The 24,373-nt window shown below is 41.9% G+C and overlaps 1 protein-coding gene across 1 annotated transcript in view; it reads left to right on the top strand.

Moving 5' to 3' along the window:
* USP13 (ubiquitin specific peptidase 13) overlaps positions 1-24,373 on the top strand; it is a 50,650-nt gene that overhangs the window by 15,594 nt on the left and 10,683 nt on the right. The window contains exons 4-14 of the mRNA XM_069025003.1: positions 7,367-7,488; positions 7,903-8,045; positions 8,674-8,858; positions 13,363-13,457; positions 15,085-15,272; positions 16,769-16,840; positions 17,109-17,202; positions 20,337-20,462; positions 21,736-21,889; positions 23,541-23,715; positions 24,088-24,176. Of these exons, the coding sequence (XP_068881104.1) occupies positions 7,367-7,488; positions 7,903-8,045; positions 8,674-8,858; positions 13,363-13,457; positions 15,085-15,272; positions 16,769-16,840; positions 17,109-17,202; positions 20,337-20,462; positions 21,736-21,889; positions 23,541-23,715; positions 24,088-24,176 (1,443 nt within the window). The remainder of the gene's footprint in view (positions 1-7,366; positions 7,489-7,902; positions 8,046-8,673; positions 8,859-13,362; positions 13,458-15,084; positions 15,273-16,768; positions 16,841-17,108; positions 17,203-20,336; positions 20,463-21,735; positions 21,890-23,540; positions 23,716-24,087; positions 24,177-24,373) is intronic.

Here is a 24,373-nt window from a genome sequence, read left to right as displayed (position 1 = left end):
GTTCATAGCTGAGGAAACGAAAGCACAGAGAGGTCATCTGATTTGATAATTTTGCATGTGACAGCAGCAGAGGTGGTTAGCAAAATTTGGCATCTTATTTCTTACTCCAACATCTTTTTCACTGGTTCAGAGCTGCTGGTCTTCTCATCTAAACAGGTTTTTTTAATTCTGTCTTCCTCGTTGTGACCTTGGGCACCTATCACAGAATGGTTGGGGTTGGAAGGGACATCTGGAGATCATCAAGTCCAATCCCGTGCTGGAGCAGGTTCATGTAGAGCAGGCTGCACATGATCCTATCCAGGCATATTTTTAATATCTCCAGAGAAGGACACTCCACGAGCTCTGCTGGCAGCCTGGTCCAGTGCTTTGTCACCCTCAAAGTAAGGAAGCTTTTCCTCATATTCAGATGTAGCTTCCTGTGTTTCAGTTTGTGTCTGTTGTGCCTTGTCCTTTTACTGGGCACTGCTGGAGACAATCTGGCCCCACCCTCTTGACACTTGCCCTTAAGATATTTGATAAGATCTCCTCTCAGTCTCTTTTCCAGGCTGAACAGGCCCAGCTTGTCCCCATAAGAGAGATGCTTCAGTCCCCTAATTATCTTTGTAGCCCTCCAGTGGACCCTCTCCAGCAGTTCCTTGTCTTTCTTGGATTGGGGAGCCCAGAACTGGATGCAATACTCCAGGTGCAGCCCCACCAGGGCAGAGTAGAGGAGGAGGATGATCTCCCTTGATCTGCTGGCCACACTGTTCTTAATGCCCCCAGGATACCACTGGCCTTCTCAGAGGACACAAGAACACTTTGCTGGCTCATGGTTAATTTATCCTGGGTGATGCAGCCCTGGTATGTGATGTGCCAGGTAGGGCTTGCCCTGGCAGACAAAACCAGACAAGGATCAGTGGGAAACTCCAGAATCCCTGTGTTTCTAGGTGTCTATCAATAACTCCCTGAAGGCCTGGAGATTTAAGCTTTGTGTACAAAGTCAATCCAGTTTGGGCATTTGTTACATTGCTTGTTATAATCCTCTTTGATGTAAAACTATTAAAGATACTAAACCCCTTTCAATCTCCTTAGTATTAGGAAAACATCTTTTAGATGCTCACTGATTACTTTCTAGCACTGCTGCTCTCTAGTAAATGCACTAAAACACAGGCTGCTTGGCCAGTCAACTGCAATATTGATCCTTCCCTAAGCATGGAAGGATTCACAGCAAAGTGTGTGCCTGTGCACATGTGCATTAAGTTGTGGGCATGTTTTGGTTTGGTTTTCTTTGGAGAAGGCTGCAGGGTGTTGGCTGTGAGTGTTCTGTGTAATCAGGAAGCATAACAGCATTGTTTCTTGAAATGTGTGAACTGCCTTTAATCTGTCTGGTTTAGGTGTTGCTGGGCAGTGTGGGCATGACAGCTTCAGCTCAGGCTGTGCAATGTTTCAGGGGGTTTGGGGTGATATCTAAAGCAGACTGTCTGTCTTATTCAGTGCCTTATGTGTGAATAGGAAAAACTCAGTTATTGGGATGTACTGTGATCTTCCTCGTGAGCTCCTGGTCAAAAGGGGTAGCAGAATTAGGGGGAAGATGCTTGTGCTGAAGGGACTGGAGGTCCAGTTTTTACCACAGAGTTACCAGCAGAGTCCCCTGAACTTGTTATTCCAGGAGTTATCAGCAGAGTCCTTCATAATGTTCTAATTATGAAGAATTAATGCAATGTAAGTGGTCTGGAAGGGGATTGCAAACTGAAGAAATGGAATTTGCTGGTTGATTTAAAATTATCTAAGAGATTAAATCTAAAAGTGATTTTTAAGGTGTTACTGAGTAACTAAACAATAGGTGAAGTAGTTGAAAGATGCAAGAAGACAAGAGAGGTGCTTTGAGTGTGTGTGCACAGGGATGTGGTCCAAGTTACCTGTTGCTGCTCAGAGAGGTGGTTTTGAGAGAGAGATGGGCTGAATGGTTCTCTGAAATGTCAGCTCAGTTGTCAGCAGCAGTGGGAGATTTAAGTGGAACACCAGTAAAGCAACACTTTATATTTTGTTCTCTATCATTCTGCTTTATAAATAGGAAGTGAACCTCTCTTTTGAGTAGGAAAAGTCCATCTGCACACAGTATCTCCCTGTTTCTCTCTCCAAAACAAACTAGAAAACACCATCCCCCCTCACCCCCAGCAAACAAAACACCTCAGGTAGATACTTGAGCTCTGCATTGAGGGAGGAATCACCACATTTTTGCCTGGTCCTCATGCCCTGTTCCTGAGCATCTGTTAATCCGTGCCAGAGCCTGGACTCCTGGCTATACAGAGCTGTCATAAAACTTGTCCCTAGACAGATGTCCTGTCCCAGATTGGTTACCAGAACATCATCTGCCAGTGCAGCAAGCTGTGGGAGCTCTGTTTTGAGCAAAGTCAGGGCTAACTCAGACCATCAATTAAAAGTGTTTTGAAGTCCTCAAATGAACAGCCCTGTCAGCAGATCTGTGATTGCTGGTGAGGAGAGTGTCAGCAAGGAGCAGAATCTGTGACACACGGTTGGTCTCAGGAGACCTTGGGAAGGAAAACTTTCACTTGGAGAGTCTGGGAGAACTTGTAAACTTGCTGAGCTTTCCTCGATGGCATTTCCCTGCTGATGGCAGGGGATGCACTCATGGCTCCTTTACCAAGTGTAAAGGCCGTTCCTAAGAGTGGCTGTACTGGATTTGACCACAGCTTCACTTTGTTCTCCCAGGTCTCATAGGCAGGAGCAGAACCCTGTTTGCAGTAAGGATGTTTTTGTTTGGAGAGCTTCTGAAGGGGATATTTACCTTGAGTGGTTAAAGTCTATATTTATGCGAGTAAGCACATATAGAGTATCTGTATCTGTGAATGAAAAGTTGTGATGTAGGAGAATTTAAGCATTTCCCAACAATATTTTTGCAATTTAGCCCAGTAAAACTGTGCATATTCCCCAGCAGCAGCAGTGGAACTGATTAGCTGTTGCTTTTTAGTTCTGCCATTTATGCTTGAATTGAGTATAGGATGGTGAGCAGATACCTTATACTAATGGAGACTTAATAGTTTGCTAGTTTAGGTAGAACTGTGAAAATCAGACTAGATTAACACAGGCTGATGCTGCTGTCAAAACAGTTATGAATTTGAGTTTTGGTGGTTTAGTTTTGCTTGTTTAACACAGGACTGTGCCAGAAATGCAAGGGGTGAGATCTTACCTAGCAATAGGAACAACATAAAAATGCTTTGGGGATGTAGCAAGCAGTTTGAATGTCATTTTACAAGTAGTGAATCATCCGAATGATCCTTGTGGGAAGTTTTATTTTTCATTTTTCTGCAAAGGAAAATGTTGACTGGAAAGTAATTTTGTAAAAAAAAATGTTTCTTTTTTATAACTCATCTGATGAAGTTAATATTTTGAATGTGCTTGAAAACAAATGAACTGAACCGCTTACAGTTTGCAAAGTGCTGCTGCTGCAATTTGCTATTATTTAAAGGCTTCAGGAAGAAATAATTTGACTTAAGGACTCAGGCCCCCACTTCCAAGTCAATACAAATTTGTCCATTGCTTTCAGTGAGAGCAGGATCAAACCCAGATTCCTAAGATGTCTTTCTAGGGTTTCAAAATTAGTTGTAGACTCGCTAGTCAACATCCTCATTCAATTTTCCTGTTTGTATTGCCTTTCACACACACACAGCCACATCCATATGTGCAGGAAATCCCATTTGGGGGTCCTGTCTGGAGTCTCCCTATGCCCCTATTATTAGTGCAGTCAGTTGGTAACTTGTCTAAATCTGATCTGGACACATCCACTCCTTCTCTTCCCCTCTGCTGGGTTGGTTTACATTACAGTACTGTCTCTCAGCTGCTGTTTTCAGTCAGTTCAGCAGCAGTGCATTTCTCACCATCACTCAGTGATGCCTTGTGAGTGCAGTAAATTTACTCCACTGACCACTCGCCCAAAATAACAGCATCAGTTGAGCCTCTGCTCTGAGGTGTCTGCTGCTTTGCTTTGCCTGTCATCCTGGCCTCCCAACACAACACTTGCAACCTGTGAATGCTTTGTTTTGGTGGCCCCAGGGTTTAACTGGGGCTCTCAGGAGGCACCAGAAAGGTGCTGCTCGTCTGGAAGGGAAAACAGTGTCATGTGGACGTTGACCATCAAGCTGTCACTCTTTGAAAAGATTATAAACTGGCTCGTTGTCTTATGGCTCAGTCTCAGAACTGAGTAAAGCCTTTTTCTGCCTTCTCCTCACAGAGCATCTTGGAAGAACATCCTTGATCAAGAAACAGCTTTGGATGAAGCATAGTGCTTGAAAGTTCATGTTTTTCAGTGCCTTTAGTGTTAATTTTTTAATCAAATATGCTCCACATGCAAGTAGATTTCACCCTACTCCTCTTTCCTATAGTTACTTATTCCTCTCTAAAATTCTGCACTCATTTGAAGCTACCTGCAGACAGCACATGATGCATAGTGGCTTCAGGGTCAACTTGCCCTCATTTAGTGTGGGCTCCATTGCCTTCTAAAGTCACAGTCATCTACTTTTATTATTTCTACCCCCACACTTTCTCAGCCGTGCTGGCACTTGCACAGGCACAGAAAATATAATGCAGGTACAATTTCTTACTAAACAGCTCTGTGTCTCAGCACGCACAAGCCAAGATTTAAAAATATGAGTGGTGTTTTCAACTGACATAATTAAGGGATCTCTCTGACAGTCACCAAAAGAGATTAGTTTATACGGTCATCTGCTGTATGGAGGGATTTCAGTCAGTGACCTTAGAATTCCATTCCCCTCTTGTGTACTGGGTCTGGACTCTGAGAAGCTGTCTTCAGAGTGATAAGGCAGTACTTTTTAATTCCTAGTCAGGGGGAGTCGGTGTTAGGTGGAAGTGTACCAGCTTTACACCATCACCTTCAAAAGGGGAATTTTAAATCCTCATGGTGTTTCCCAGGACTGCTATGAAGCTTTGTGTATCCTTCTCTAAAATAACAAGTGGGATGCTGCCGTATTGGCATGTCAGGCAGAAGGAGTCCCATGCTGATGGGACACTGTTGTCTGCTTTTCTGGCAGCACAAATGGCATGAAGCCTGAGGAGGTGAAAAGGAAATTCCCTTCTGTGCCCATTGCTCACAGAAGGCTGGTGCTCCTAAGCATGTGAAGTCCTTAGATGACAGCAGATGACTGCTAATAGGATACTCCATCTTTCATCCCTGGATCACTGGTTCAGATGCAGGTCAGGCCAGCAGCAGTGAAGTCTCTACTACTTGGCTGCTGTCTGGCCTGGGAGATGAGCTGCAGTGTGTGTCTGAATTTTGAACACAGGCAACCGTATCATTGCTATTTCTATAAGGGGACTGCAAGTGCTGTGAGCTTAATGTCAACAGCACAAGGCAGTGAAGATCAGCGGGTCTCACACGTGTCCCCAGAAGCCGGTGGCCGCTGTGAGCTGGTGCCAGGTTCCCTCTGGTGGCTGAGGCACTGCGTGACCACAGCCCTGCAAGAGTGTTCACTGCCTCTAAATCTGGCTGAGCATACACTGAGTTTTTATCCTCTCTGAGGAACCTCTCTGCCATTTAGGAGGTGGTCAGTACTTTTGGCTTTGTTATGCTGGCCACCATCAAATTTCTGGGAAATAGGTGAAAATTCCGTGTGATGCATTGCCATATGCACCATCAGCTCTGTTTCCTTGTTCCATAGAGCAGAAGAGCTGTTATAGACTGCATCTGTGGAGATTCACCCCTTTATCAAACACAGAACTGTAATACAAGCTGGGAAAGAAGCCTGGAGTAAAGTGAGGGATCATTTTGAAATGGTGTGATTTGAGGAGCTGGTAATGGATTAATACATTCTCTAAAAACATCATGCTTTCAGTATGAAAATGTTCTTGCTTTTGTGTCTGTGTTGAGCTGATGAGAAGGAGCTTTTGTTGGTTGCTGCTGAGAGAGGGGTCATGCTGCTGGAGTCACTGGGAGTTGTCACCTCAGGGCTGGCTGGTGCAGCAGGTGAGCCAAAAGTTGATGTTCCTCTCAAGAGGTGGTCTTTCCAGGTCAAGTTAAAATATATTTTGGTACTTGTTTTATCATTTGGGCTTCTCAGTCTGTTACTACCTGCTGGGTAACTAGAGAGCTCAGTTTTCTGAATCTGGCTTCTGTCATCCTCACCTCTGTCCCAAACATACATTTGAGATTTCAGGCATTCCCAGGGTGCAGTGGTTGCTGCCAGTGCTCGTTTGGGATCAAGTGACTCATTAAGCATTTGCATGTTCTGGGGGGAAATTAAGAGCCAGTTTTGGCCACTGCTAACATATCTCTTTTTTTGGTTGAACCTTTTTCTGTCAGTGACTGGTACATCAGAATACCGTGGATTCCACATCTACAAATGGGAGAAGGATCCAGAAAATCCCATCATTGACTCGGAAATTCTTGCAATTGAATCTTGTGAAATTTCTGAAACGTGCATGTTTGGTCTTAATTTTTTCATTTGTCCTAGGAAGAACAGAACAAGATTTTAACTCAGTATTGTCACTATGTGATAATTATATTAATAATTATATTTTTTCATGGAGCTAGAGATACAAACACTAGCCATTTAGTTCCCAATATACCCTCCTGCTTCTCTCAGGGTCCACATATTTCTGGGCAAGCATTTTAGCTGATGTTGCTTGGTCAAGGCTCATATTTAAAAAAAGAAGTCATTCCACCACTGGAAGAAGAATGTACACAAACACTGTGGAAGGCTTGATCTTCAAAGGAAAGCTGTAGTAGTTAATGAGTGCTTTTTAAACATAGTTACACTGGTTAAGGAGTAGAGTTAGCAACAGAGGGACATTGTTGGTGTTACTGTACTTGCTGCAGCTATTTGAGACTATGGATGAGACACAGGAATACTTCCAGCCATGGACATCTTTATGGGAGGAAAGACCACAGGTTCAAGATAGATGGGAGCCACAGCACGTTTCAGCCAGGTCTGTGATCTGGAAAACATGGGGTGCTCTTTTTATTTGTGCTCTGCAGTCTGGGCACGTGCAGTGCGACTTGGTCTCTGTGCTTTATAGCATTTCAAGATGCTGGGTAAAAGGCACAGCACTATTGCATCCTGATTTTGTCCAAAAGGAGCAGAATTTTGTTAGCTGCAGAATACAATGTCGCTGCTTAGAGAGAGACCAAACCAACTGTATCTGTGATCGGGGATGACATCAAGTGGAAATCTTGGTCCTGAGAACATTCTCTTGCAGGAGGGTGAGATTTCAGTTTATATCAGGATTTCACAAGTATTTCTAGCCAGGAAAAACCCCTGGCTGATGCCAGGCAAGCACTGTTTATAGTGTCACAGTTTTGGAACCTTGGATGGTGGGACAATTTCCTAACATTCCCCATCTTGTTTTCCAGATCTAGAGACAAGCAGTGATCTCAACAGTGATGACTTTGAATATGAGGATGAAGCAAAACTTATTATATTTCCTGATCACTATGAAATCTCATTACCCAACATAGAAGAGCTACCAGCACTGGTCAGTGAGTGTGTGGAAGTGGTCATAGGAATTGTCTCCTGTTTCTGTTTTTTATTAAGATGATGTCTTGTTTTCTTATGTGCAGTGCTTGTTTGGACATAAATATCTTTCTTAACTAGCTATAATAGAGTGTCAGTCATTTTAAAAGTCATCTTTGTTTCTTGTATTTCCTTCTATCTGCTGTATTCCTTCCCTTATTATGGTGCCAGCTTGTCCTAGGAAAGCTCACATAGTACATGTGCTTACTCTCCTGCTAAAATAATGACGACAGTCTAAAAGATTAGATGCATATTTGAGTATATAAATAGTCTACTGATAAGTAGTTCTGTATGTGGTTAGCAATAGGCTGAATGCCAAGTTCTGTCCTGTCACTGAGTCGTGTAAGGCTTTGACTGACATCCACTTGTCTTCCAGGTGACGATAGCTTGTGATGCACTCCTCAGTGCAAAATCACCCTACAGGAAGCAGGAACCTGACTCCTGGGAAGAAGAGCTGCAGGCATCTAAACATGCCAAAACACTTGTACAGTTAGACAATGGTGTTAGAATTCCCCCCAGGTGAGGACAGTAAGGTTTGTTGTTGGAATTGTAAAAAGGAGAAAGGGCCCGGCGACTCCGGCGGGGGGAGAAAGTTGCAGTCCAAAACCAATGTGGTTGATAAGAGCAAAACTCCATTTATTAGCAATCCAGAAGCACTTATATAGTATACCAGCTTGTTAACTCCTAAGTGGCTTAAAACTTAGCAAAGCGCATTTCTACTTCTACCTAATTGGACTTATATTGGCAAGCTTCTATTAGTTATGTTATGATTAAAAGAATTCAAAGTTTACCTCCCCCTCTCCGGGTCTTATCTGAACAGCCCCAAGTCTTCAACCTCCATCTTTGTTCCCCAGACCTTTTCTCACACAAGAATCTTCTCATGGAGAGTTTTTTCTCACACACAGGCCTTTTGCTTGCAGGCTCTTGCTACAGTTCTTTTATTGATCCCAATAATTCTATTTCCCAACAGTTTGTTCCTTGTAGGCTCTCTAATTCAGTCAGGGTAACTGAACTAAAGGCAGAAACTCAGCCCATGAGTCCCTTGCGTGATGCTGGGCTGGCTGTGAGGGTTGGTTTGGCCTGCTGTAATGGGAAATACAGGACTGGCTCCTGTATTCCTGCTGTTTCTCTCTGTTCTGTCTCGCAGTGGTTGGAAGTGCTCCAGGTGTGACCTGCGGGAGAACCTGTGGCTGAACCTGACGGACGGTTCTGTGCTGTGCGGGAAGTGGTTCTTCGACGGCAGCGGGGGCAACGGGCACGCCATGGAGCACTACAAGGAGACAGGTTATCCCCTGGCAGTGAAGCTGGGAACCATCACTCCTGATGGAGCAGGTCAGCCACGGGGCATGTTCTGAGATGAGGTACCTTCTGTGCATGAGACTGACAGTGTGCATCTATTACCAGCTGTGTTCGTGCTTCTAGTGCAAGCGTTTGAGTGTGTGATACGGAAAGGAAACCCTGGGAGCCTGCAAATGTTGATCAGGGTTGGGGGGGATGACACACCCTCCATTCTGAGAAAGGCCATGCCTGTTTTATCTGCTCATTTTATATTTTGTATAAATATTTTTGAGGTTTTTGTAGAGTACTAGGCTTATAACAGAAGAATGGTATTAGTTTGAAACAACAGAATCTGGAGAAACAATATTTTTTAGTTCTGCTACATTTCCTAGGGCAAATGGTTCAACTTTCTGTAACAAAGAAACAACAGGGTAATGAGCTTTTTAAATTTAGAAGTCTGTTTGTAACAGCATGTATAGGTTTTTTAATCACAGTGGAAAGTGCTCTTTTTCCTTGTTGAACAAAATGTTGCTGAAACAGTCTAATGAACACTCATCTTTGTGGGGCTGCTGTGGTGCTCATTTGTAAAATGTGTGATGATCTTGAGAGGGGGAAAAAGCTGTAGCTGTGTCCTTGTTTGCATATTCTCCAAGTGTGATGTTCTGCAGCGCTGCTGCGGAGGGGATTATGGTTCGTGAGGATTAAATGGAATAAAAACATGAGGAGCTGAAAAAGTCATAAGCAAAGAGATCTTTTGTTGCAGCTGCCTGGAGAAGTAAAAATGGAAGAACACATAGCATGATTATATTTTGGCTTTAGTGCTTATGACTACAGAGACAAAAAATTGCTGTTTAGAGCAGCCCCTTTTTTTAATAACCATCAGTTGAGAGCTTTTCTAAGTCCTGTTCAGTGTTGAGGAAAGGCAACTGTAGTCAGATTCAACCAGCTGTGCCACAGAAACACTTAGCAAAAACCATTTTTTTCTCTCCCAGATGGAATGTTTTTTCCTTGCATGAGCCTGGTCTTGGATGATTTCTATCCAAATCTCTCAGTTATTGAAGGTGTTTAGGATTTGCCCAGCTGTAGGTTTCAACTGCATCTACAAAACAAACAGGATATTCTGTAGGTTTTTGTTTCAGAAATTTTTCTTTTCTTTCCCATCTTTAGCAGTAATACTTGTTTCCTTATGGCTTCTGTCGTTGTGCCTCCCACTGATCAGCTGCTTCCTCTCTTATGTGGCCTTTGGGATAACAAAGGACAGGCTGTCATCCTTCCCTCTGAATGAGAGGCACCAGCTGTTCTCCACAGACCTTTGTTCTTCTGGATGATGTTTACTTGGTTTCCCTGTAGAAAAGTCTTCCCTCCCCCAACCTTCCTTGTTCCTTTGCAGCAATTATTCTGTCTCTGATCTATATTGCTGTGGTACTCATAACCCCTCTGGGTTATAGATGGGCTTCAGGAAAGAGGCTCTGTGGCTGATGGTGACACAAAATCTTTCTGTTTTCTGCTTCCCTGGGTTGGAGGTGAAGAGGTGATGGTAGAGGGGTAATAAGCGCTAGTCCCTGTCCTGACATAATTTATTCCTTTTTCACACCAGGAGGAAGTAGAAGGAGGTGGTGCCAGTGTTCCACTGACACTCACCCTCCATGTACACAGAGGAGAGCTCTTTGTCTTGCCCTGAGATGTCTGTGCTGTGTACATTATGGAAGGTTTCTGAGGCATTAGCTCCAGCAGACACATCTGGGATCAGGGCAGAAACTGAACCAAACTTCCACTCTTGTACCTCGGACAGGATGCACCAGGAGAGTCAGAAACGTTGTTTGCCTCAGTGGGCTGAGCACTGGGCAGACTGTGCTACCTGCTGCCTCTCTTGACATTTATTTCAAGTCACTATGAGGTTGCTTCTTTGGGAATAGATTGAGGCATGGAATAGGGCATTGGCCGTGGAAAACCCCATGTGACTGATACTTGAAGGAGTTGCTTTGTGGATGCTAATCTTAGCATTTGTCAGATCCTTTTGGGGGGATCCTGAGTCAATTTTTTTTTTAGGGACAGTGTTACCATTGCCTGATTTCCTCTAAGTAGGAAGGAGAGATGTTTACACAGCCAGAACAGATGTAAATCTTGAGCTGTGGAAGAAAATGAAGTCAAGTAGCATTGACATGCTTCTTTTCTTAATATTAATCATAATGATTGTTATCAGGAAAATAGTTTTTCACCCAGAGGATGGTTGGATACTGGAAAAATCTCCCCAGGAAAGTGGTCACAGCACCGAGCCTGAGTTCAAGATGTGTTTGGACAACGCTCTCAGGCCCATGGTGGGATTGTTTGTGTCCTGCACAGGGCCAGGAGTTGGACTGGATGATACTGATGGGTCCCTTCCACCTCAGCATATTCTATGATTTTGTTCTCTGTTTAATAATATTCTTTGTTGTCTGTCTCATATTTATCTTGGTGGGTTGCCCCCCTCCCCTTCCACTTCCCCCTTTCTCACTCTAATGACACCAGCTCGTTGTGTGTCACATTTGCTGACTTGTCTACATTCCTCATCTGCCAGAGTCTGTATGGCAGCACTGCAGACCTGTGTTTGGCAGCTCTTATCTTCTATCTTCGATTTTTTGAAACAAGTGAGTTCTTTCTCCCATGAACTCAAGCTACACAGCAGAAAGTACTGAAGTCTGGCACGAGCTGGGCTCTTGAGCAGAACATTAGTCTTGTGTTCCGTTTCTGCTGCTCTGGGTCAGTAGTCCCAGGTGATTTGCTCTCTGCAGTTGTCAGAGCAGAGGGAAAACAGTATCAAAGCTTCCCCCCTGAAAGCAGTCACTCAGGCTCAGTTGCTGTGTAATCTCACTCCATCAGGTGTTTGAACTTCTCAGGATCTTCTGGCTGTGCTGTGACCTCAGCAGAATAGTATGGGAATGTTGTGATGCCATGTGTGTGGATGAACAGTCATGTCTTCTGGGTGCATTTGCTACCACACAGAGGAATTCCAGCAGATGGGCAGCTACAGCCACGCACATGCCAGAAAGGTCATGGGCACCAATGTTAATGGGGCATCTGATGGCTGATCAGCAGCTGGCAGCACAGCTCAAAGCACAGCTCCCTGCTCTGAGAGGTTTTCCGTAGGGCTGGTCAATGTTAAAAGTTAGTCTTTGAGTTCTTGGCTAACCTTCAGTGTGTGGTTTCAGTGTGGGTTTGGTACTAGCAGACTTCAAGGAGAATGCCTTTTGTTAGAGGGAATGGGCTGAGTTAGAGCCAGGGTCTGCAGCTGCCAGGAGAGGCCAGGGCAAGGACCTCTCAGAAGTGATATTTGTGCTGTGAGCAGCCTTTATCAGTGTTCCTGCTATCTCCTCCTGAGTTTGTTTCTGTTCCTTTCTCCCAGCTGAGCTTTCTCTGTCAGCCTAGATCTAGTCTTATGGAGCAAGGTCACTGTGAGAAACTGCTGGGCACGAGGGAAACTTGCCTGAGAGAAATGCAGGGAGACTGGCACAGGGGTTCTGGATTTTGGTATGAGGAGACACCGAAGCAGTCATTTACTACAGAGGAAGAGACCTGAGCAGAGAAAAGATGGAAGGCCTGTTCAAGTCTTACAAGGGCATGTCTTATCACTTCTGTCCCTTTATGATGCTTGCATCTTTATTGTTATTTGTTCAAGTAGGTGAAACCTGCTCTGAACTCAGTGTCATTATAGGACTCGCTAGGTAAACTCTAAAAAAGAACATTTTTGCTCTCAATTTTTTTGTCCTTCTTTTGGATTTATTAAACTTGGTTTCATATTGAAAATATCATCATTAGACATACTTTTTCCCTTCACAATCTGAACTTTGTCCTGCCAGAATGTTTATGGGCTTTTACTTAAGGCCATAAGGGCCTATCATAGAGAACTGAAATCTAGATCTTCCAAACAATAAAGCAAGACATCTCACTCAGAAAATCAGCCTTTCTCCCTAACCACAAGGTTAGATTAATCTGAGAAGTCCAATCCAGTGGTGTGTAATCCAAAAAACCTCTCTTTATTCTAATAAAGAATTCCTCTGTTCTCCCTGCATGTCTGTGTGAAAAGGGCATAAGTGGATTTCTTAAACTGTATTAAAAATTAAAATACTGTTGGCAATAGTGAGTTGGTCTGATATACTCACAGCTTTAATGTATCTGTCTGTATCTAGTAGCTCTACAAAAATTCATAATCTCTTTTTGTCATGTTCAAAATGTGGAGTGGTCACGTATCTGAGAACTTTGCATACCCTGTTCCTTGCTTTCCCTACAAATTTGTTATTTTGGGGAGGAGAAATACTATGATCCCTATAAATATTTTTAGGTTTTAATACTGTGGAGGCATATAATTCCTTCTGAGGAGAGTGCTTAAAGCTATTCTGTTAATATATTGACTGAGCTATGTGGGTACCTGTGCACTTCTCTGCTGGCCAGAACCAAACTTGGAGAATATGAACAAGGCATTTTGTATAGGCAGCCCTGCACTGAGAGTGCAGTGTTGGTAAACAAAGAGAAGGGATAACATTTGATACTGGGGCTCACTGGTTTCTCTCTGCTTTTGTAGATGTCTATTCCTTTGATGAAGAGGAGCCGGTTTTAGATCCACATATAGCAAAACATTTGGCACACTTTGGAATTGATATGCTGCAGATGCAAGTGGTAGGAAATGGATCTTTTATTTAGCTTGTTGCTCACTTGTTTATTCACTTAGGGGTGGGAGAGAAACAGGAGAAGAATGACACCTGAAGCTTATTTGTGATTCCTTCAGACTGTTATGACAGTATTCAACTTTGTAAAGTTCAGCCAGCTAATTTGGGGTTTATTGTCTGAGTTCTGAGTAAATCATTGCTCTGAAATCCAGAAGTTGCCTTCTGAAAGAGGTACCTTGTGGTCTTTAGTTTTCATTTTTCACTTTTCCTGTGTCATGTAGCATTTGTCTTCAGGATGAAAAACCTCATTCAATTTGAGAAGAATGTCTAGAGTATTTAATGACAGTGAGTGAAGGGAAGCCTATTGCATGTGTAAACAGATACAAGTCATAAGCAAAAAGAAGCTAAACAATGGATAAGTTAAAAAGAGGCTGAAAGTTCTTTAGGTCAATTTCAGTTTAGATTTTGTCAATAAAACCATCAGAAAATGAGAAAAATGCATTCTCTCAAGTCTAGAAAACAGCATGGTCTCAGGTGTGATATGCTTAGAAAAGGACTGGAGAAAAAAGGATTCTCTGTGTGTGTCTGTATTAGTGAAGAAGTACATTTAATAACTTGTGTCTTAATGGATGTTGGTTCCAGTTCTGTTTAAATTATGTAAGAAATCAGAATAGGATATTTTTACAAAGTCAGGTAGGTTTTTTTGTGGTTGTGTTGGATTTTTTGTTTGATTTCGTTTGTTGTTTTCTGGGTTTTTTTACTCAAGCATAGAACCTAGTATTACTACCTGAGAACATGAAAACTGTTAAAAAGGAACAAATCTGCTACTGCTTAAGTGCATTTAATTGTCCAAGGGGTGAGAAAACTGATAATAATTGAAATGATAGAGAAGAGTTAAACTGTGTTTTCAAAACTCTTCGTGGTACTAATAAAATTTTTGGTATACTAATGTCCTTGCCAGTACCATGAATAGGAAGTTTCTTTTATCCAAATATTTCTGGAAAGCCTGTTTTACTCAGCAACCTCAAAAACTTAGTCTTAGGTGTTGCAGAGGTTTCACCTCTGGTGTTTGGTCTGTACAATTCTTTGAGAAGTGACAGAGTAGTGCCAGCAGTAAATGACACTGTAGTGACCTGCACCTACAGGCTGAAGGCTGAGTGTTAGAGGGGAGAAACTTCAGTGTCACAAATTATGGGCTTTTACCATTTGAAAGAAGGGAAGAGTCCTTGGATCTGTAGCTTTTCATGTGGTTTGTTTGTTATGAACAGCTTCTACAGCAGCAGCTATTCATGGCCATTACAAATGGAATAGGAAACCTGAAAAAAATGCAGTGTTTGATGCTGAGGCTTGAGGTCACAGGCCTGAGAGAAGTGAAGCTCCCAGCTGGGATTGAGGTCACACCTGGGAGCATTTGAAGAACCAGGGGCCTGTGCTAAAGAGCTAAGGCTGTATTGGAGGAACAAACTGCTGGCTTTCTGACCCTCATCTTCCCCTACATGCAGGATTTACCTTGCCTTTCCCATTGATTTGGCTCTTCATTTTTTGGAGTATAGCTGACAAAGTTGGTGGTGATGATGGCAGCAACATAATTATGGCAGAAGTTGAAGAGACTAAAAAGAAAATCTTGTTGCTTTCAGACAGAGAATGGGCTAAGAGATAACGACATAAAGCCAAGAGTCTCAGAATGGGAAGTGATTCAGGAAGCTGGCGTGAAACTCAAGCCCATGTATGGCCCAGGATACACTGGCATGAAGAACCTGGGAAATAGCTGCTACCTCAATGCTGTCATGCAAGCCATTTTCAGCATCCCAGAGTTCCAGCGAGCGTAAGTAGCTCCAAACTAATTCTTGTCACTACCTGCTGCATTCATCAATTTGTTGTTTTTCTAAGAAAAATGGTAATTCAATTTTTGTCTCACCTGCAGACAGGTCTCTTTCATTCAGTTCAGTAGCTTCTTGGAGGATTTAGTGATTTGGTCTTTTCTGGAAAAGGCTGCAACACAAAACCCAATCTGCCTTCGAAATAAAAACTTGCTGTCTCAACTTCAGTGGTGGGAAATCATATGCCACATTGTAAATTTGATGTCTCAGTCTCTACTTTCTCTATACAGATGCACATATCTCCATTTCCCTGGGTATCATCAGTATCACATTAGGGGCTTTGTACTGGCCCATGCCAGTATCACTGCAGGAGTCATTCTGCTGCTCCTGTGTGATTTGTGCCAAAAAGTGGCACAACCATTAGTATTGATCCATGCTAATGAAAAACAGTGCACCTGTTGCGTGCAGGTCTGGCTAAGGGGGGAAACTATCCGAGCCATATTTTAATTAAAATTTTAAAAAAATAGTGAAAAGAGTAGTGTAAATTTATTCTTTCACTTAATAATTGAGAGTAAAAGGACAAAAGCACAACAGAAAAATATAAAATACTCTTGAATGATCAAAACTGAATGCATCACTCCAAGGAGAGAAGCCTTCTTATAAAGGACAGTCCATGGTTTGAAATAAAATTCAGAATGCCCTTTCCTTCCAAAGCAGCAGTAGTGTATGTGCTGGAAGTGAAGCTTTTAGATTTTGGAAAGCCTCACAGGTTTTCATGTTAGAAATTACCTTCTGGAGAAGAAGAGGGAGAAAACTTTTGTTTATTTTCTTTGTTAGCCACATGGAGCACAGTCTGTAGATTGATTGACTGCCAGCTCTTCTACCTCCACTGTTAAAAAATATCAAAATGGACTTTATTAAGGAAGATCATTTTCCACAGCGTGGTCCTGGGCGTTTCCTGGAGGACTTAGAGCCATCAAAACAGTGGAGATCTTTGATGAGAGAGGGCCCAGCACCATGACCATACCTACCCAGCCCATTTCTTCCTGTGCTCAAGGGCAGCAATGCTCAGAGAATGCTGCTGAATGCTTCACTTTCCAACAGGCTGGTTAGAGCAACGTTTCCCTCAGTGTTTGTTGTCAGAATTGTTTCTCCTGTGAAACTCAATAGAAACATTCTTTTTACATATTTTGGTCCTGATACAAACCTGAATTTACTTGGTTATGTTGGTTGGGAGTAGAAAGTACACTGGTTCTCAACTCAGCTCTGAGGTTTTGACCACCACCATCCTGCAGCTTTTGCAAGATTAAGGAATAGAATGTAAATTCCAAATGAACAACACAGCCATATTCTTTATAGCTAGAAGCTTCCAAGTAAAACCTCAATGTCCATTTCTTAATTTCTTTACTATTATTTTTGCATGATAGAAGCACTCATTGGGGATAGATTGAATCATTAAGCTGCAATATTTGAACGTTTCTGCTTTGTTCTTGCTGCCCAGGTACGTGGGAAACCTTCCACGAATATTTGACTACTCCCCTCTTGATCCAACACAAGATTTCAACACTCAGATGTAAGTGACATTTCTCAGTTATTTACTTGGTCAGGTTAAATAGGATCTAAATGATTTAATGGCAGAGCAAAAGAACACCTTTTCATGAGCTCAGAAGTGAGATATGGCACAGGGAGAATGAGAAGATTTGACCACTTAGTTGCAGTTGTAATGATGGTTCATCAAGGAGTCAAAAGCAGTAAACTTTTTTTTTTTTTTGCTTGAAATAAGTCTTCTTTTCTGTTTTTCTCACATATTTGTTTCCTCCCTACCACTTTCTTCCTTACAGGGCTAAACTGGGACACGGCCTCCTTTCAGGCCAATACTCTAAGCCTCCCATGAAATCTGAGCTTATTGAGCAGGTGATGAAAGAAGAACACAAGGTATTTGCCTGAGTTTGTACAGCCTGGTAACTAGGTAAAAGTGATATCCTGAGAAAAGGGAACAGGTGCTGGGCATTGAGGAACACGTGTGGATCCAGCATGGATGGGATGCTTAGCAAGGTGGAATGTGCAGGATTACTAAGTCAGGGATAAATTAGTCAGGCACTATTTGTGCAGCGCATCAAAGCAAGCATTGGTTCTGCTGATAAAGTATTCTGCTGCTCCAATGTGAGTGCAAATGTTCACAGAACTTGCAACCAATGCTTATCTTCTCTGAGGAACAGCAACAAAAAAGTTATCCAGAGAGTCCTAGAAGCAAACTTCTAAATCCTCTTTAAATTTCAGAAAGAAGTATAAGGAGCTAAAGAATTGTTTCCAGGAAGTGTCTGATAATATTCCACTTGATTTCAGGAGAAGTTGTGTAGATAATGCAAGATTAGGTTATGCTGGAGGCTTTCATGGAGGTGGAGGAGCCATGCAGAGCCACTGAAGTAATGCATGCTTCTGCCACAGAGGGATGGTGGTGGTTGCCATGGAAATAGATATTTTCATCTACCTTCATCTATCAATTATTGACATAGGAATTTCTCCTGAAATCAGAATGCCAATAAGATTTTGGACAGATGGAGCATCTGGGACAGAGTAGTTTGCATGATCTGGAAGTCCTGTGTCTCCTGAGTAATTGCTTTGTACAGTGGCTATTTACTGTTTTGGAACAGCAAATGAATCCTGCTTGTTCCCATCAAATAAAGTTCAAGACTAATCAGCACTCCACTGGGAAAAAGGAATAGTGGGACAGATTTCAGCAAACTCCATATGTCCATATGACCTGCTTTTCTAAACACATGCAGGATTGTGACTGGAAAATACTGTGCTGGAAGTTCAGGGATCTGAGTCCTTGGAATAAAGCTGCACCTACATGTTTGGCTCAGCAGCCACTATTAGATGAGATATTGAGAACTTTTTAATGACAGATGGTGTAAAACTCTGTCAGATTGTGGTAGGCATCTACTGGCATTTAACAGTACTTGTCTTCATTAGTTCAGTTTAATGAAGCTGAAGTTACATGCATGAAATGACTTCCTTATCAGGCAATTCATAGCATATATTAGGATTTGAAACAGACTTTACAGCTTTTGTTCCTTGTTGTGTTAAAAAAATCAGGTATAGATATGTTATCTATTCCTTCACTCTTGGAATACAAATCTCTGGTTTTTTCAGGTTGAGGATACTTTTTTTGTTGTTTGCATAGCATTTTGGGTCTTAAATGTTTTTAAGAGCTTCTGTTTTGTGTCTATAATACTAATTATTCATTTTACTTTTATTTCTTTAGTTTTTTTCCCCTTTCTACATGCAAAGACGTTCTCAATCTTTCTGAGCCTTTGGAATTCATCCAAAGTTTTGGGGAGTTGTTGGCTGTAAAAGCATTCACAAGAGATCTGCAGTGGTCCAGAACAATCTATATTTAGCTAAACTGTTTTGCAACTGTTGAGGGGGAAAGTATGCCAGGTATTCTGTAAATATTCGTGGTGCTGTGGAGTTGAAATTTTTCACCGCAGAAGTTTAGCCTGGAAATGGTAGCATTTTTCTTGGACCCACTTTAGGATTAAAAAGAGGCTGAATGCCTAAAGGGTCATCAGCCAGGATGAGCTTTAACATTTCTTCTGTTGTGTTGGTTTTTTTTGGATTTTTTTTTTCCTTTTTTTATCCTTGAGGTGAGATTGCAGGATTCAGGCCTTTTTTGCAGACTGTCACACATGGCATGTTTCTCTTCTTCCTGCTGGAGTGGCTGAGTACAAAGTGTATAGGTGGAAGCAAGGCTTGATTCCAAACTCACTTCATTATACAGCAGGGCAAGTGTGCCACATGCTTGCTTCTGGCACAGGAAGAAGCCTGGGATGTTGTAATGTGAGCTGCTTTATGCATTTCTCTCCCCAGTCCTACTTTTGATGGAAGGCAGTTGAGGATACTGAAGCAATACATAACCCAGGGTGCAGAAATCTCTAGAACATCTCTTGGTCCAAGCAGCACTAAGACTCTGTCTCTTGATGGGGGCCTTTAAGGTTCATCTTGGCCTAATGTGCTTGGTGGTGTATTGCCAAAAATTGAAAAAGCGTTTAAACTGAATATCTGCTTCTGATTTCAGTGGGTCTGGGAATACTGTACCCTGGTAAAACAAAGAAAAAAAATTTGCTCTTCCAGTGTGTTTTTATATGCACCATTTCATGCTGCTTTTTCTATTTTTATATTCATATATGTAAGTGTAGTAAGGAATGAGATTGGCTGAGTTTTTAACAGCCTCTGAGAGCTCCTAAAGGTTATACTTTTGCTTGGATTGTCTAGAAAATTATTTGGTTTCATGAATGGGGAGGGCACCATTCTGAGTAAATCTGAGTAAAAGATTATGACCCCTTCAAAAATGTTATTTAAAAGGCATAATAGCTAGTGTTGTCTTGAGGATCTGGAATGGTTGGGAAGGTTCTTAGAGTGGTATAAAGGATTAGAAAGTCAAAACTAGGACTCTCTTGGAAGCTGGAGGTTTTCTAATTTAGGGCAGTTTCCTCCTGGTGTAACTGAATGGCCAAAGGCAGTAAGTTATGGTTTTTCAACATGACCAACACTTGCAAACTGCAAATTCATGTCTGCTCTTAGCAACCCACCTGGGAACGCATGCTGCACACATTAGTTGTTCTCTGCTTGATTCTGTACAGCTCTCTGGAAAGGTTTTGTCCTGAGGAAAGCTGCCAGCTGATACACCAAAGTGCTTCAGCGTTCTGGCTCAGGGTTCTGAAAGCAATATCAAATGTTATAAAACAATGTAGGCTTTCAGCCATTCTGAAAACTACTAGCCTTTAAAAAATCTCCAATAATCTCTTTAAAATGCCAAATGCCAAAGGACAGGTAGAGTGAGTGCTGTAGGAACTAAGCCATAAAACATATTTTAAACCACCCAAAAATCATGTTTCAGGACTCTTCCCATTTTTATTACAATGGGAAACTAGGTGGAATGGAACCTATCATTCCCCCAGTGCCAGAAATGGGCCACAGATAGATCTAGTGGAGTAACTTCGAGATATTTGGTCCATGATTGAATAAAAATCCCTTTGTAAAAGGTTTTTCTCTCTTTTATTTAGCCTCAACACAATGGAATATCTCCCCGAATGTTCAAGGCTTTTATAAGTAAAGGCCACCCAGAATTTTCTTCTAATAGACAACAAGACGCACAGGAATTTTTCCTACATCTTATAAATCTAGTAGAGGTGAGAAAATCTGAATTACTGCTTCTTTTTCTGGTTATATTAGACAATGAAGGCAAAACTGTTACATGAGCAGCTCAGTTTTTACTTGCACTATATTTAGCCTTAGATATGTAGAAGATGGGACTAATTTAAATGTATTTTGTTTTAGAAACATTTGCTTCTTTAATTCTTCCTCTTCTTTACTTCAGACTCTTGCATGACCATGAACAGGGTCAGTGCTGCTGATAAAAAATATAAAGAGGTCAAGCATCACTGTACAGGCTATAAGTTTTGTAAACATATGTGACCTTTTAAATTGCTGTTCTTGTTTACCATACTGAAGTCTGCCATGGAATATTAATGCATTGGGTATTATGATTATTACTGTTATTGTTCCAAATTCATATAATTGGTGGGAGCAAATTAATTACCCTGTCCAGCTGTTTTACAAATTCCAGCTGTATGGCATTGAATCATGGAAGGAAGGATTTCCCTGCTGAAAGCAGAGTGGCTATTTGTCAGTTGAGTATTCCTGTACAAAGCTTTAGTTCCACCAAGCTCCAGCTCAGTGCTGTGTGTAAAGGAATCATACTGTGAATTTTAATGCTGTCTTTCTGAAAAGAAATATACAAATACATGCAGTTTTGATGTAAAGCATTTCTTGTCTACCCTTCCTCCCTCATTTTCCCATTTTCTCCAAGAATCGAGGGTGTTTATTCATGTGTTCAGTCTCTAGATGAAGTTACTCACATTTGTATGCATAATGTTCCACATACCTAAATGCATGTACTGATTATAGGGTGGTTAGAAGACACTTTTCTGTTTCTTGCCTGATAACAGACATTACCATGAACAACAAAGAGAAGGTATATTATTTGCATGACATTCCCATCTGGATAATGGACTACAAGTTGCTTATTCTGTTTCAGTGCATATTCAGAGGGGTAGGTGCTCTTCTGTTTGCTGAGAGGATGCTCCATGTTATTTATCTGAGCTTTCTGTCTTTACTGTAACTTGCCACCTTCCTACCTTCTTCTGTTTGCCTTCACTCAGTCACATTCTTTGGGTACCTACCCTGCAAGTTCCTGTGTGTAGAAAGATGCTGCTGTGGATGCAGAAATTGTGGACTTCAGTGGTTTTCTCTGTGAGTGCCACAGCTCTGCATCCAGTCCAGTGTGAGCCGAGCTGCCAGATCAGTATCTTCGTGCTTGCCTTAAAACAACCAGCAGCCTTTGGGTTTTCTGGCCATTTTGATGATCACCACAGAAGTGATTTGGTCTAATATTCCTTTCAGAGGAACCCTGTGGGTTCAGAAAACCCCAGTGATGTTTTCCGGTTCCTGGTGGAGGAGCGCACGCAGTGCTGCCAGTCCAGGAAGGTGCGCTACACGGAGAGGGTGGATTACATCATGCAGTTACCTGTGGCCATGGAGGCAGCTACAAACAAAGGTAAAGGAACAAACTGCTCTGTTTGACCCGGGGATGTGCCACATTGTGCCCAGAGATCCCCACCAGCACTGAATCTGCTTTGTCCTGGACAGTGAAACAGTTTGTGAAAACTTCTTCATTGTAAAAAAGGAACCGAACATACTAATGAAAATCTTTTAAAAACACACCCAAAAAAAGCAAAACAAAACTACCAAAACCCCAAATCTACTTTCTGTTCTTTAGCAGCAGATTATAAGATCTAATATGGTGATAGAGAATAGGGTATAAGATAGTTTGTCATCTATAAATCCAAAACACACAATTTGGATGTTCTGGGCTTTATGGGAAGAGGAACAGAGGATGCAGTGTTGGATGTTGATTTAATAAACAGGAGTGTTTTTTTCATGCCTGTAAAAGCACACTTGTTTTTAAAGGAGAAAAGGGTCCAGGAGGTTTGAAGACTTGGAGCAGGGGGGAGGTACTGACAAGTTGTGGTTATCCCTGCAATCAGTGGTGAAGAGCCTTTCGGAATAGCATAATAAATGTAGGCTTGAGGTAGAAGAGGACATCGCAGAAACATGAAGGGAGATGTGCCTCTGATTTCCTACATAATCTGAACATTTAAAATATTTTAAAACTGTGGATACTGAAAAGGTTTCAGCAGAGAAATTTTCCAGCTTTCCAGCATGCTGTGAAGTTTTCCTTTCTCATGCAAGCTAGCTGAAAACAGTGTAGAGGTTTTTGTAAACTGAGACTTTATCTCACTGGTGCAAACTTGTTATGCACAGTCTTGTTATGGTACATTGAAGAAAATATTTTGAAATGGGTGTCATAGCATTCAGCCAATCACTCTGAGAGCTGGATGGTCAAGTGACCAATAGCCTTAGGCATTCTTGTGACCCAAGTTGTATAAACGAGTCTGTAATTAATTAAATAATCCCATTTTATCCTGGACTTGAACTCTGTGTTGGTCTTCTCACTGTCCCCTGTACAACAGCGACATAAAACCAGAAGGATCTATTTTGATTGTTTGATGAGATCCTATGAAATCCCACAAGATGAAATCCCACAAGGCAGAGAATTTCTACCTACTTTTTACCTAGCCCACAACTCCTTGCATTGGACAAGAAGTTTAGGAGAACTTTGCATTCTTTGTTCATCAGTTTCAGTGGTGACTCTGTTGCTTATAAAAGAACATGTTATTTCCAGGTAATGATTCAGGAGACAGATTAGTTTGTGAATTTACCATATGGCACTGCTCAGCTTGCCAGTGTCAAGACAAGATCATACATAATCTTGGCCTGTCTAAAAAGTCAGATGACACAGATAGACAGCAATAACTTTCCAACTCAGATCGAGCTCTGATAAAGTGGGCAGGTGGTGTTACTGTTCACACAGAATTTTGGCTGTCATGGCAAAGTTTTCATTGCCTGTTGCCTGGTATTTCTAGTTCTGCGTTTTCACCGTGAACAGAAACCTTCAAACAGAGATGTGGCTCTAAGTGTAGCTCCTGACCCCAGTGCAGGCAAAAAGATTTGATGTCTAGTTAAAAGCATGTAAACCTTTCGTTGTTAAGTAGATTTTTGCATTTCTAAAACTTGCAAAAATAGGCCTGCTGAGGAACATATAACCATGACAATGTTCATTAGCTAGTGTTGTGTGTATTTCTCAGATGAATTAATTGCCTATGAATTGAAGAGGCGAGAAGCAGAAGCTGCAAGGAGACCTCTGCCAGAGCTGGTCCGTGCCAAGATCCCATTTAGTGCATGTCTGCAGGCCTTTTCTGAACCAAGCAATGTTGAGGATTTTTGGAGCAGTGCCCTTCAAGCAAAATCTGCAGGAGTTAAGTAAGTGTGTGTCTGGCTGCCCGTTAGAAACTGTGCTTATCTTGCTGCCTGGACATGGTGAAGAGAGAAACACACAATGCACAGTGAGCTCTGGCATCACATTAGTGATGGGGTTCATCAATGTGATGTGCAGATCACGCCTTGCAAGACTTGTATTGATGAGTTGAACGGGAAGTAAGTTGTTCTCAGTGGTCAGACTCCAAGAGTTGATGCAGTCTGGTAGTTGAGAGCTTGAACTTTAAATGCTTGTAGGGTTGGATCCTGTGTGTCAACCAGTGACAGCTCATCTCAGTGTGCATGAGGTACTGAGATCTGTGCTGCTGGGGATTCTGTTGCCTGATTTCAATGAGTTGTGTTTCTTGTTCGTCCCAGGACTTCCCATTTTGCTTCGTTTCCTGAGTACTTAGTGGTGCAGATAAAGAAATTCACTTTTGGCCTTGACTGGATACCCAAAAAGCTTGGTATGTACTTGTTTTATTTACCTTTCTAGCCAAGATAATCAATAAGATGTGCACACTATAATGAGGACCTGACTCAAGTCTTTAAGGTTGTACTGTGAAGATCCTAATTGAATCTTCTTTCCTTTTGTGACAAAGTAAACCAATCCATCAGGTCTGTGCAGCAAAAACACAGTTTCATGTCATCTGAGCTAGTTAAA

Source organism: Aphelocoma coerulescens, chromosome 9 (genome assembly GCF_041296385.1).
Source record: "Aphelocoma coerulescens isolate FSJ_1873_10779 chromosome 9, UR_Acoe_1.0, whole genome shotgun sequence".
Lineage (NCBI taxonomy): Eukaryota > Metazoa > Chordata > Aves > Passeriformes > Corvidae > Aphelocoma > Aphelocoma coerulescens.
This window is presented reverse-complemented; position numbering and strand designations above follow the sequence as displayed.